This window comes from Chlamydomonas reinhardtii, chromosome 16 (assembly GCF_000002595.2).
Source record: "Chlamydomonas reinhardtii strain CC-503 cw92 mt+ chromosome 16, whole genome shotgun sequence".
Classification (NCBI taxonomy): domain Eukaryota; kingdom Viridiplantae; phylum Chlorophyta; class Chlorophyceae; order Chlamydomonadales; family Chlamydomonadaceae; genus Chlamydomonas; species Chlamydomonas reinhardtii.
Window position 1 is genome coordinate 5,477,094 of NC_057019.1, and position 13,263 is coordinate 5,490,356.

General features: G+C 63.9%; 3 protein-coding genes across 3 annotated transcripts; 1 reads left to right on the forward strand and 2 right to left on the reverse strand.

Moving 5' to 3' along the window:
* The first annotated feature begins 108 nt into the window (after positions 1–108).
* On the forward strand, positions 109–5,080 carry CHLRE_16g680850v5 (uncharacterized protein). Its single transcript, XM_001691999.2, has 5 exons — positions 109–335; positions 462–536; positions 852–1,807; positions 1,928–2,650; positions 2,993–5,080. Exons 1-5 carry the CDS (start codon positions 261–263, stop codon positions 4,785–4,787), a joined length of 3,624 nt encoding a protein of 1,207 aa, XP_001692051.2. The 5' UTR covers positions 109–260; the 3' UTR covers positions 4,788–5,080.
* Positions 5,081–5,082: 2 nt separating this feature from the next.
* Positions 5,083–7,498, reverse strand: CHLRE_16g680800v5 (uncharacterized protein). The gene is made up of 5 exons (XM_001691833.2): positions 7,076–7,498; positions 6,815–6,914; positions 6,516–6,653; positions 6,286–6,323; positions 5,083–6,155 (listed from the first exon to the last, which is right to left on the reverse strand). The coding sequence occupies exons 1-5, from the start codon at positions 7,237–7,239 to the stop codon at positions 5,345–5,347; spliced, it is 1,251 nt and encodes a 416-aa protein (XP_001691885.2). The 5' UTR covers positions 7,240–7,498; the 3' UTR covers positions 5,083–5,344.
* Positions 7,499–7,667: 169 nt separating this feature from the next.
* On the reverse strand, positions 7,668–11,538 carry CHLRE_16g680750v5 (uncharacterized protein). Its single transcript, XM_043071414.1, has 5 exons — positions 10,871–11,538; positions 10,536–10,647; positions 10,173–10,331; positions 9,926–9,963; positions 7,668–9,454 (listed from the first exon to the last, which is right to left on the reverse strand). The coding sequence occupies exons 1-5, from the start codon at positions 11,113–11,115 to the stop codon at positions 8,482–8,484; spliced, it is 1,527 nt and encodes a 508-aa protein (XP_042916019.1). The 5' UTR covers positions 11,116–11,538; the 3' UTR covers positions 7,668–8,481.
* Between the last annotated feature and the right edge of the window lie 1,725 nt (positions 11,539–13,263).

Consider the following 13,263-nt stretch of genomic DNA (forward strand, 5'->3'; position numbering starts at 1 on the left):
CCACAAATTGAAATACGTGCAACAGAGCGGCGGGGCGCTGTACAAGGACGTCCGCCCGGCATGGAGTTGCCATGCACAAGTTTTGTCACAGAACCGCGGCGACAACCTGTACCATACTTGACGGCCACAATTAAACTTACTTCAACAACACTCGTCAATTTTAGGCGTGGTTCAACAGCCGAGTTTGCTGCTGTGTCTGCAAGAATTTGGTTGCCGCGCTAGTTGCCGGCTACATAGTGCCATGAAACAAGCGTAGGAAAATGAACTTACAGGCCCTGGGGAGGCCTGCTGCGCTGGGCGCTCGGCGCTCACTGAGCCGGCAAGCAGCCCGCAAGGTAAATAGGCGCCAGTCGCTGTGTGAAGCATTAATGTCGTGCATGTGGGCTGTAGCCTCTTGCTTGCCCATCATCTTGCTATGCGAGCGGCGGCTCTACGCGTGGTCCATGCGTCTCTCCGCGCAGGCGTTAATTGTTTCCGCTCGACTGGCCAAGCCGGAGGGCCTTCATGGAAGTATCGCAGCCTCGCGGGTCCCTCAGGTGCGTGCTGGGGCTCGCGGCTGTTGTTTTCTTGGGAATCGCTTATCCGGCAACTTGCACACAAGTATGGCTACTGTTAATGGGCTGGTGGCGCTCTAAGGAATACCTTGACTAGCGACTTGGGCTGGCAGCAGTGCCTGTCGACGGGTTGGCAGGACCCGCTGACACCGCAATCCATGCGTTTTGCGCTGCACTCTTGCAACGCGCTCCGAGTGATTCCGTCTGGGGCGTGTCGAGTGCCAACGCCTTCGCCCAGAAGGCAGTGCTGAATGTGGGAATACATGCGCTCCCCAACGCTGCGCTGCCCTTATGCAGGTTGTTCAGGGCGACCAGCCTGGTGGGCAGCTTGAGTCCCCTTACCAGGTCCGTCCTGCCCGCCATCAGCAACACCAGCACCAGCATGGCTTGCAGGAGCGCCACCAGGACAGTGGTGGGGCCGCGGAGGCCGGGCCGTCGTCCGCATACGCTCGCTCCGGGGGCGTCACGTCCACGAGCGTGTCCGGAGCGGACCTCATGGGGCGAATCAAGGCGGCCCGCAGCTGGCAGCAGCTGCAGACGCTCGTGGACGCGCATGCGCGCTCCATGAACCACCTGCATGTCAGCGCAGTCGTGACCCACATGGCCCAGTTGCACGCTTCGTCGTCTAGCGGCAGCGGTCGCGGTGATGGCCTCGTGCGGCGGCGGCTCGAGCTTAGCCGCCCACCGCAGGGGCACCACATCGCACTGGGTGGCCGGGACAGCTACAACAGCAGCAAGCCCGGCAAGCCTGCGCTGGCCGCAGAAGCTGCGGCAGCCACAGCGCGGTTCGCAGCCAGCCAGCAGCCCGGGGACCTGCCGCCGCTGCGGCAGCCGCTGGCGGCAGGGCCCCACCACCAGCAGCAACACCACCACCAGCAGCAACACTACCAGCAGGCGCGGCGGATGGGCGTTGCCGCTAGCAGCAGCGTTTACGAGAGCCGGGAAGCCTTCATGCGCCGCTTGGAGCGGGCCGTGTTGGCGCACCTGCACCAATTCCGGGGGCGGCAGCTTGCCAACACGCTGTGGGCCGTGGCGAAGCTGGGGTATAGGCCCTCGCGGCAATGGCTGGATGCTGTGCTAACGGCATCCCGCGTGGAGCTGCAGCAGCAGCTGCGGCAGGGCGACACGGGAAGCGGGCAGCAGGGCGTTGGCTTTGAGCCGCAGCACCTCGCGAACACGCTTTACGCGCTGGCAATTCTGGGCGTCACGCCGTCGGGTGACTGGCTGAACTTGTTCTTTGCGGCCGTGGACAGGTATGGTAGTTCCGTAGATGCAAATTAATCAGGGCGCTTCGTGTGGCGCCTGACAATTCTGGTCAGCTCTATGTATGGCCCGGGCAGTGCGTGATACCAAAACTCGCTTTAATCGTACAGGCAGCTGCGCGGCTTCGGGCCGGCGGAGCTGGCGCACCTTTGCTACGCCGGCGGCCGACTCAAGCTGTCGCCGGGGCGGCGCCTGCTGGGCGGCTTCATGCACCACTCGGGGCTGCACATGGACCGGTACGGCATCCGCGAGCTGTCGTTGCTGCTGTACGGGCTCGTGCACATGGGGGCAACGGTGGACAACTACGACTGGATGCGGGGCTTCCGCATCCGCACCATGGAGGTCGTGATCAGCAGCGGCGCGCTGCCCACGGGGCGGCTAGAGCAGCTGGTGCCGCGGCTGAACCTGCCGCTGGCGGCCGCAGTGGCGGAACAGCTGGCATCGGCGCAGGACGACGAGGCGGTTGACGGCGGGGGCCGGCATGGGCAGCGCGGGCGGGGAGCGAGGCGCGGGCGGCGGCGAGCCGGCGATGCTGCGCGGGCGGCGCAGGCGGCAATGGTGGTGCAGTACCTGCCCACGGTGCTGCTCTGCATGGGCACCGCGGGCTACTTCCCGCCGCCCGTGTTCCTTGAGGTGGTCCTAGGCGCACTGGGCAGCGGCTGCAGCAGCAGCGGCAGCGGCACGGACGGCGCAGGTGCTGCTTGGCGGGCGGGCACGCCGCCGCGGGCGCTGGGGCCGGTGGGGCTGAACAGCGTGATGCTGGCGCTCGCCTACATGAAGTACCGGCCGCACCCGCGCTGGTTCGCGGGCTTGTGGAGGGCGGTCATGAACAGGTAAGCTGGGGGAAGCAGCGTGAGGGTGCAATGTGTGAGGGTGCATGTGAGCTGCAGAACATGGTTTGCGAATTACGGCCTGCATTGGCGACGCCATGCCCCAACACCATGGCATGGAACGTCATGCATTTGCGGGCCACATCAGGCTTCACGCCGCGTCCGGAGCTAGAGCTGCAGCCGCCCTGACTCGTGGGCCCTGCGGTGTAGAACTCGGGACACACTTACAACAGCCAGGCACGGTAAACTAGATTTGACACGGTAGTCAATCACCGGCCTGCACGTGCCCAATCTCAACACACCTCTGATGCCGATCAACACACGCGCGCGCTCCTCGCCTTGCAGCCTGGACTCGTTCGACCCGCAGCAGACGTCCAACGTGCTGTGGGCAGCGGCGCAGCTGCAGCACGGCCCCGGCGCCGACCCGCGGCTGCTGCCGCGCCGCGACGTGGGCCGCCTGCTCCGGGCCGTTGCCAGCCGCTTGCCGGAGCACAGCGACTCCGAGGTGCTGGCGGCGCTGCAGGCGGCGGCGCTCATCCGCGGCCAGGGCCGGATGTTCCAGGACCAGCCCTACCAGCTGCATGAGCGCCAGGAGGAGCTCCAGCAGCAGGCGCTGCAAGGCGCGGCTGCTGCCAGCTCAGGCTTGGGGCCGGGGCTGGCGCCGTTGCAGCAGGCCGTGCGGCGGCCTGAGGTGGAGGTTGGGGCCGGGGCGGCCTTCCCGCGGCGGGACTGGCTGGAGCTTATGGAGACGGAGCTGTATGGCCGACTGCATCAGCTCAAGCCGTCGGAGCTGGGGGCGGCGCTGCAGCACTTCGCGGCGTTGGGCCACCGCCCCAACCGGTTATGGATGGCGCGCTGGGCGGAGGTGGCGGCGCCCGCCGTCGCCACGGCGACGGACGACGCCGTGGCTGTGGCGAACGGTGGATTGCTGCGGTCGCACGGGCTGAGCTTTGAGCAGCTGTGCCGCATGACGCACGCCGCGGCGCGGCTAGGGTTCCGCCCGACGGCGCCGCTGCGGTCGGCGCTGCTGCAGGCCACGGGCACGTACCTCGCGGTCATCGTGGCTGCGGACGCCGCTGCGGCGGCGGGGCCGGCCTCGGAAACACAGCTGGCCCAGTCGGGCCGACTGGAGCGGATGGTGGGCGCGGGCTCCATGAGCTGGCTTCTGTGGGCGCTGGCGTTGCTGGACGTGCGGCCGTCGGACGAGTGGATGGCCAGCTACATGGGGGCAATGGCTGCGGTGATGCGGCGTGAGGCGCAGCAGGGCGCGAGTAAGGCAGCGGAGGAGGAGGCCGAGCAGGAGGGGGCCGGGGTGCTGGGTGCGGGTGCGGGCGCGGCCGCCTGGGCGGCGGCGGGCGCGCAGGGCGAGGGCTTCAGCGCACGGCAGCTTTCGCTGGTGGTGTGGGCGCTGGCGCGCCTGCGCTACGACCCCGGGCCAGAGTGGATGCAGCTCTTTGTGGAGCGCTCGCAGCCGCTGGTTGTCACGCCCGCGTCTGTCGCGGCGGCCGCTGTGCCGGCTGTCGTGTCGGTCTCCGTGCAGGCTGTGGCTGCAGCGTCGGTAGTGCCAGTTGTCACCGCGGCGCAAGAACCGGATGCCGTGGCGCATGCTGCGGCCGCCACCGCGGGCGCTGCTGAGGCCAACCCGGCTGAGGCGGCGCCGGTGGAAGTCCACGCCGTGTCGGAGGGGCACGAAGAGGCGCAGGGCACTGCGTCGCCGCGCGTGGCTGCAACAGTTGCGCCAGTTGTTGCGGCTGCTACTGCTGCCGCTGGGGGCGCGGCGACTGAGCTTGCCTCGCAGTCAGTGCCTAAGAGCTCGAGCCCGAGCAGCCCCAGCACTGCAAGTAGAGCAGGCGCAGCCAGCAGCGCTAGCAGTAGCAGCCAGAGCAGTAGCAGCAGTAGCAGGAGTAGCACGGGCAAGGGCGGCGCCGGCAGCAAGGGCATGGGCGGCTTCAAGCCGGTCCTAGACTTCAGCAGGGTGATCCTGCAGGGACTGACGGCCTGGGCTGCGACGCAAATCTCGGGTGCTGACAAGCAGGCGTCCGCGGGCGGCGGAGCAAGGGCCAGTGATCCTGCAGGCGATGACCTGGAGGCTGCGGCGGCGGGTCGGAAACGCGGCGGGCTGGCTCGCAAGAAGATCTAGCAGCTTGCGGCTTCGTTGCTCGTTGTGTAGGTGCCACTAGGTAGTTGTGAGGAACGCGTGCATTCGTAGGTTCTCAGGTGAGCACGGTTTCCTGTGCTGTATTGGCGGTTGGAGTAAATAGACGAGAGTGCTTGAAGGGCTGACATGTTATACTGGGCGGCGCCATTGACATCCAAAGCAAGCGCAAGAATTGATGGACTAATTTTATGACGGTTGGCAGTGTGCCACAGACAAGATATGTGGTTCGCCTCGCATGGGAAAGTCGCCGTGAGAGCCACGAATGGCCCTATTACCGTGGGGGCATGTTGCAACCGTGGAGGGCACTGTAACATAAGGATCTACGCCTTGTGCTGGCGCTTCTGCCGGCGTGCGTGCCCGTTTCTGTGCGTCTCAGCGCCTGTGCATCCCAAGTGCATCGTCGGCACAACACGACGGTCAACCAGCAAGGACTTGATTACTCAGGATTTTCAGCCACCCTATCAAACCGCTTGCACAGCTCAGACCACACCACACAAAAGTCTCCAGTATCATGACAGCACCACACACAACAACACCTTCTACAGCATGCCCAGCAGCTCCACCAGCGTCGGCACCGACAGCTTTACAAGGTGCTTGCGGTCACCCCTCACGAGCTCCACCACCCGCGGCAGCACCGGTGCCGGCGGCGGCACAAGCGGCCTCGCGTGCGCAGCGCTGCCACCAGAGATTGGCGAAGTCAGCACGCCACGTCCCGTGCTGGAGGCACTGCCGCCGCTTCCGTTGCTGCGCACGGAGATGTGCACGCGGGTGGGCATGGGCGACGCGTAGCGCTGTACCAGGGCCGCCGCGGTGGGGGCGTGCACCTGGATACGGAGCGCAGCCGCAGGCGCGGCCGTGGGCGCGGCGGCGCCATCACGGCGGTACAGGAGCTGCAGGTCCCGGCGGGCGCCGCTGGCAGCGGCAGGGCCAGGCGCCGCGGCGTATCGGCTGCGCGCCGTCGCTTCATAGGCGGCGGCCAGAGGTGCCGGCATGCCGGGATAGTTGCGTCCACTGCCGCTGCCACTGCCGCTACCGCCAGCAGTAGGGCCGATGTAGGTTGCAGCGGTGGTGGAGCCATGGCCAAATGCGGCGCCGTGGCCGCCGGTGGAGGATGAGCCGCTGCCCGCCGGCAGCATGGACTCGACGTCGCGGCCGCAGCGGCAGTCGCGGCGGAGGGTGCTCCCGCCACATACAGCGCAGGCGCAGGTGCAGCCGATGCGGGAGTTTGGGTCGCCATTGCTGCTGCTGCCAGCGCCGCTGCCGGCTGATGCACTGCGGCTGCGGGTGCTGCAGTAGTCGCAGAAGCCTGGAGCACGCGGCGCCAGGTGCGAGTCAAGGAATTGCAGGCACCTGCGTGGCGAGTGCGGGCGACTGGGTGAGGCGAGTCTCGGCTTGGCAACCACCCCTGCGAGCAACACAACATTGAACCAGCAACACAGCATGAAAGCAGCAAGGAACCAATACGCCTGCGCGAACCCACTTGGAAAACAGCGCCCCCAGCTCCAGCTGCTCGCTGACCTGTCAGAGAAGAGCGCCCGCAGCGAAGCACTGCACAACTCAGGTGGCATTGTAATTGCGGCCGGTATGCACATGTGCGCACGCCGTAGATGGCGGCCAAGCAAGATTGCACAGGTTACACCAGGGAGCCGCTGAAGCAGGTTCACGATTCATCCACTTCGGCACGCCAGAAATTGCACGTGCACCACCTACCAGCAGCCAGGTGAGGACGTAGTTGGGGTCTGCGCTGTGGGCCGACAGCTGCGCCTCCTCCAGGAAGCGCTCACACGCGTGACGCAGCAGGCGGATCTCGTACTTCTTAGTGATTGCCACCACACGCCGCAACTCCGTCTGATAGTGCGTGTGAAAAGGAGTGCAGGGTTGTGTAAGGACGAGTGCATGTAAAGGCTCATCATGGGACATGCGCTTGCCGAACGCGCGCGGGGCGCGTGTGCAGTGCATGTCAGTAAGGGGCATTGAGCCCGATGCAGAAGCTGGCTCGTTGAACCCACCCAGTCTAGGCGCGGGGGGCTCATGCGGGGGTAGAGCAGCGGCAGCACCACCTCCCAGTCCCGGGAGTCATCATCGAGCTGCAGTTGCTGGGGGTGGCGGCTGGGGGGCCGACGGGCGGCGGGGTTATGCTCAAGGTTATGAGGTGATGGGCCCAATTGCGTCGAGACGTGTCGAGAGCACCTAGTGACACGACCCATACCCCCTGTCAGAGCTTACAGGCTACCACCCCAATGAACACGGCCAATACACCTAAAACTTACATCGTCTCGCCCGACTGCTCGCCCAGGACGCAGGACTCCTCGCTTAGCATACGCCGGAAGACGTCACTCGTGAGCTCCAAGATGGCTGAGTGAACCCGAAGGCGCTTCTGGCCTCCATCGAGTACAAGCTCCACATTTGCACTGCTTAACATGCTGGAATACATCTCGACATTGCTTGGCAGACTGCTCGCTGAGGGTGCAGCTTGACGTCTGGGCCCATCCATTGCAGGAATTTGCTGTGAGGCTTTAGTTGGTTGCTTGACATAAGTCAGGTGCATATGCACTATATGGCATCACACTGCTTGTGTTTAGGATGTTCAGTAGAGAGGCACAGCGCGGTTGACCAATCCACAGCTCTTTCCAACCAGCTTTCCAACCCAGGTTACGACCTGGGAACGCGATCGAGGCCCTCACAAGCAATTCATGAAACTGCCATTTGAATTGTTTGCTGCGAGGTGACAATCATAGCTGACTTGATCCTGAAGGCTGCGGAGCGACCTAGTGCCAACCGACGGCAACCTACTCCGCTTCCCTGGGCAAGGGTGAGTGGGGCAGTATACTCCAATCCCAAAAGAGCCAAGACCCAGAACCCTGGGTTCCTGTCTTACAAATACTTTGCAGGCGTGACTAACACGAATGAAGATAGCCTTCCACACTGGGGTGCCCCTGGAGGGAACACACAAAGGAGAAGCCGCGAGGACCATAACACGCAAGCTTCCTGCTAATCCACGACCAGGCTTGTCGTGTCAAGAATTATCGTGTTCAGCAGCCCCTATAGCTCGTTCGCCAACTTCACCATGGACTGCAGCATGCGCGCGGGAATTCCATGAAACGCTCTGGCCCTCACCTCACTCATCACTGCAGTTCACTGCACAGGTCCACGACCTCTACCTTAGTCTCCACCTTAACCTCCCTTTATGTACATGTATATTAATATTGTCATCGCCATATGTAACGTGAATGGACGTGGTGTCATGTCCCATGTGCAACGGGCCCATGTGCGCGCGGCCACCATGGCTGTACACGCGGTGAAGCCTTCTGTCGACCCCTTGAATCAGTGCAGTTAGGCGCAGCAAGCGTGCGGGCCCCGTGGCGTCAATCCGTTCATGCAGAACACAGCCTCTAGCCATCGATCACGCACGGGGTATGTACCTTATGTGCCGTATACCGTACGTACTTCTACTCTTGCACCTTATCTTGCATGGCTGGCGGAGTCTGGCGGACAAGAAAAGGTGGCTCTCCCTCGCAAGGGAAAAGTGGGCTGAGCCCACGCCACGTCCTCCGTCTGAGGCCGAAGGTTCCGATACTAGCCTCATCTCCCGGACATAGCCGGGGTCGGTTTGTGGCGGAAAATCGCAAGAACTAACCTCACCGCCCCGCCAATTATTACCGCACACCGCACGTATCTACAGCGAGCCCATTCCCAGCAGCTCCACCAGCGTTTGCCCCGACAGCGCCAGCAGGCGCTCGCGGTCGCCCTTCACCAGCTCCAGCACCCGCGGCGGCGATGGAGGCCGCTCGTTGCCCGCCGCCGTGTACACCGCTGCACCCCCGCCGGCGGGCCCACGCCCCGCTGCACTGCCACCGCTGCCGTACGCCGCCGCCGTGCTGCGAACCAGGCTGAAGCAGGCCGTCGGGTACGGCGACGCATGGCGTTGTTGATGTGGCTGCGGCTGCTGCTGCTGTTGCTGTTGCTGCACAGCAGCCGCTGCTGCATGGTGTCCTGCGTATGCCATGGCGGTGGGTGGCGGCGGCTCGGCGTGGCGCTGCCGCGGTGCAGCGGCCCCGGCGCCCGCCGGCGGCGGCGGCCCGGCAGCGTCGCGACGATAAAGTAAAAGGAAGTCTTCCCCGACTGCGCGCTCGGCGGCGCCATAGCGATCGCGGAGCTGCCGCTGCGCTGACGCGTAGATTTCAGCATAGGATCCCGGCGGCTGCGCGTAACCACGCGCACGGCTGCCCATCTCGCCTCCGCCGCCTCCACTGCCAGTGCCGCTGCCATGACCGGTAGGCAGCCCTGCCGGCAATGGACTGCCTGCCGCTGTGCTAAAGCTGGTGTAGCGAGCAGCTGACGCGGACGCTGCATACGCGCTGCCGATGGCGGATGAAGTGCCCTCCGATGGTACGGGGCGGCTTTCAGCGGCCGGGGGGAGTTCGGGACCGCAGCGGCAGGAGGTCCGGAAGCCCCCGCAGCTGGCGCAGGCGCAGCTGCAGCCGTCGTCGTGGCAGGTATACGGGAAGTGGTGGGGGCTGCCGCTGCCGCTGGGGTTGCTGCTGCCAACACCGCTTCCGCCCCGGCGGCTGCGAGGGGCGGCGCTGCCGCAGTAGTCACACTTGGCAAAGGAGCGCGGCATGTAGCGGCTGCCGATGAAGCTCATGCACCTGCGTGGGTGCGCCAGGCACCCAGAGGTGGCGTGAGGGATGTGCAAATAAAAGCGGCGAGGTGGCTTCCTCTCCAAAGGAAATTGTCATCCCAACCTACGTGCTGCCCTAGCTAGGTACGGGTTTGGTGCAAGGACACACACGCACGCACGCATGCACACACGCATGCACACACGCAAGCACGCACGCACACACGCACGCACACACGCATGCACACACGCATGCACACACGCAAGCACGCAAGCACACACACACACACACACACACACACACACACACACACACACACACACACACACACACACACACACACACACACACACACACACACACACACACGCGCGCGCGGGGGCAGGGGGGGCTGGATCCCGAAGCGTCACACACAACAATGCATAGGTTTGCCTGACTGGTGCGCATCTCGGCGTCCAGTTGACAGTATGTGACAGGTTGTATGCGTGTGTACACACACACCTGGCATAAAGGGAGTCAAAATGCAGCCGTTCGCTGATCTGAACGCGGTGTAGTAAGAAACAGGGAGGTGGGAAGACCTTAGTGCGTGCTGGTTGCTGGGCGTGTCACAGGCAGGCTGCGCCGTCCACCGCTTCTATGCACGTAGCGCCTCCTCTCTGGTTGGATGCGTCTGTAAGTAAGCCCTGCTAGCGCCTTTGGCGCGCCTTCTCCTACCGCAGCAGGGGCGCCAAGCTCGCATTGCCCGCACCTCGAGCCAGGCGAGCACGTAGTTGGGGTCGGCACGGTGGGCCGACAGCTCCGCGGGGGCCACCTTGTCACCGTCGCCGTTCAGGAAGCGTTCGCAGGCGCCCAGAACGAGAGTGATGTCGTACTTGTGCGCAATGCCCACCACACGGCGCACCTCGACCTGGGAGAGGGGGGGGCGCGGAGGCGTAGGTGCGATGGTACAGGGAAAGGGACGGCAGAGGCAAGAGGGAGGAGGGAGGAACGCTAGCGTTGACGAGCGAGGTGCTGGTGCAATCACCATGTGTGCATGCATGCACCGACTGCACCAACCGCTGCTCCTGCAGACCACCTGCTGCTTGCCGTGTGGCCCCACCTCGCTCCTTACCCAGCTGAGGCGCGGCACGTTCATGCGGGGGTACAGCAGCGGCAGCAGCTCCCGCCACTCCTCCGGGTCGTCGTCCAGCAGGTGCAGTTGCAGGGGCCCGGAGCCGTTCAGCCTGTGTAACGGGTAGTTGAAAGACAGCAGAGGAACTGAGCAGCCGATGAGTAGGTGTGCTGCGCGGGGTACATCCGCGCGCACGATGTCGGGAAGAATCGGGCTAAACCGACGATGGGTTAAGGAACAGGATGGTGTCGGCGCGGCGGTGCGTGGACATGACCCGCGGGGCCCGAGGGCAAATGCCAGGGCATTCCTGGTTCCCGCATCATGTTTGCACCCACATTTTCGCGCCCGTCATGCCAAGGCCCTCGCCAAGGTCGCTTAGTAGGCCAGCGAGCAGGGCCGAAGTAATGGACAGGACGGCCGAGTGCACCAGCAGCCGCTTGCCCCCTTTAAAGACCAACTCTATATCAGCGTTATGAATCATGCTCGTAAACAGCTCAGCATCGCTGGGAAGGCTGCTCGTGGAGCGGGCTGGGCGGGGGCTCGCGCTGGGGCTCGCGGCGCCGACCTCGTGTCCCCTCATGATTTTTGAGTGCTCGTTTATGAATGTCAGGATATGGGTTGCTCTTCACTATCTTGTTTGTATTCGCTGTCGCGTGATGACATTGGCATGCATCGCACTCGTCCCTCGGCGCAGCGCACCTTGGCTACAAGGCATTTCCGGCATTACATATGATGATCTGAATACTATTATTCTTGCTTGTTTGCGTGCCTCGCGTTTCCGCGGACCACCAACCACCTGGCAGTTGCACGGACTTAACGACTGACACGGTTGGCAAGGATCTAGTCGGTACAAGCCATTACTGCGGCTCCTAAGCTCACCTAAATGTTCACGCAGTGTGAGCGAGATGGGCAGGGCAGGAGGCGCTCACAGCGAGGTACGTTCTGACTTCTGAGTGCAACTTCAATCGCAGTTCGTGTAAAGCAGTTTAACCAAGCAATGTATTAACTACTGAAGTTCAACATTTTAGAGTCAATATCGCAAGTTGGCCTTGCCCTGCCACAGCCGGCAGCCCACGACAGCCTCTTCAACTCCCTGCCAGCGCTGCCCCCGAAACCCTGCTATCATGGAAGGGCATGCAGTGTGGACTTGCGCAGACGGCGCAACTTTTGGAAGGTGTCACAAGAGAAGGGTTAATGCAAAGCATGAGTGACGGCGGGCCATTCTCCCTCTCATGACCGCGGACGCTCGCCGTGCTCCCCTCATCCCCTGCTGCACGATTGCGGCAGGTGTGTGTAGCTTCTTTAACGTACGTAGTGGTCCTGATGCAGCGCACCTGCCCCGCCCGACCAACCAAGACGCTATAGATAGCGTACCATAAGATATTCAGAGCCCCATACATAGTATGTGGCTCCATCACATCGCGTGTGGCCTCCTGTAAGCTCCCGTCGAAGCCGCCAGCAACCCACAAGCCTGGCCGGGCACCACTCAACCCCCCCTCCCTGGCGCCGTGCTGCGGACTCCCGCATGCTGTGCGCTGCCCGGTGAGAGTCTACTGGAGGCTGCTGCTCAGGCAGGGTCAGCAGTCTGGGAGGCGGGGGACCGGCTGTGCACGCGGCGGAGGGGCCTGGCGGACACGGGTTGTCGGTCAGAGGCGAGGCGCGGTCTGCGAGTGGCGGCACGGCCTGCCAAACCTGCAAGGTATGGCTGGCGACCGGTGCTAGTATTTCACAATACATATATACTACTTAGGCACGATGAGAGCTGGTGAGGCAGGCTGTGCGCTGGCGAGAGGAATTGTGCTCGCCTTTCCTTCGCAAGCGGCCCTCGCGCGTGCGACGGAAGGTGAGGCTGAAAGTCGGCACTTTCCTGGCGTCGGTTCCTCCATACCCCTATAAGCATACACATTGGTGCGATAAAGTGCAAACAAGCGACCTTGAAGTGGGGGTAGCCCGAATCCTAACGAAATGCCGACCCGCCAAACATGTCCACATGCCCACACGCGAACCAGCGATGCGCGCCATGTCCAGCCAGTAGGCTGGGGGCAAGCACCTAAGGTCGCAAGCCTCAAATAAGCGCGGCCGGACATTTATGGGTGCGCCATGCGGCCGCTGGCCCCGCCTGTGGGCACTGTCCCTTGTGCGGCGGCCCGCCGTCAGGGCACCGTGTGGCCAGGGCACCGCTTTTTCCGTCGGGCTGAGTGCCGTGGCTGCATACCCCTGGATGTGGCTTGGCGCCGTGGGGGCGGGGCAGGCGCAGCGCAGAGCCTGCACCGCACTTGCGCGGCGCTGAGTGTGACACGGCAGGCCCATGTAGGCCAGCCCCCCGACGCACCATGTAACACTGCGTGCGAGTGCGCCCACAAATGGGACGCCCCGCCCCCTCCAACGCCTCTCTTGGTGAGCCCTTTCAGCTCTTGCACAGTGCCCACGGCATCAGGCGTGCGCCCAGTCGCACGCCCGGGCTGCGACTGGTGCACTGGGCGGTAGTGCAGCGTGTGAGAGGAGAATGCCTGGACCCAGCGGCCGGCTGGGATCAGTCCGGCTGTCTGTAGCCCCGCTTCCGTTGAGCCTGAGGTCACGGACGTATGTGGCTCCATCACATCGCGTGTGGCCTCCTGTAAGCTCCCGTCGAAGCCGCCAGCAACCCACAAGCCTGGCCGGGCACCACTCAACCCCCCCTCCCTGGCGCCGTGCTGCGGACTCCCGCATGCTGTGCGCTGCCCGGTGA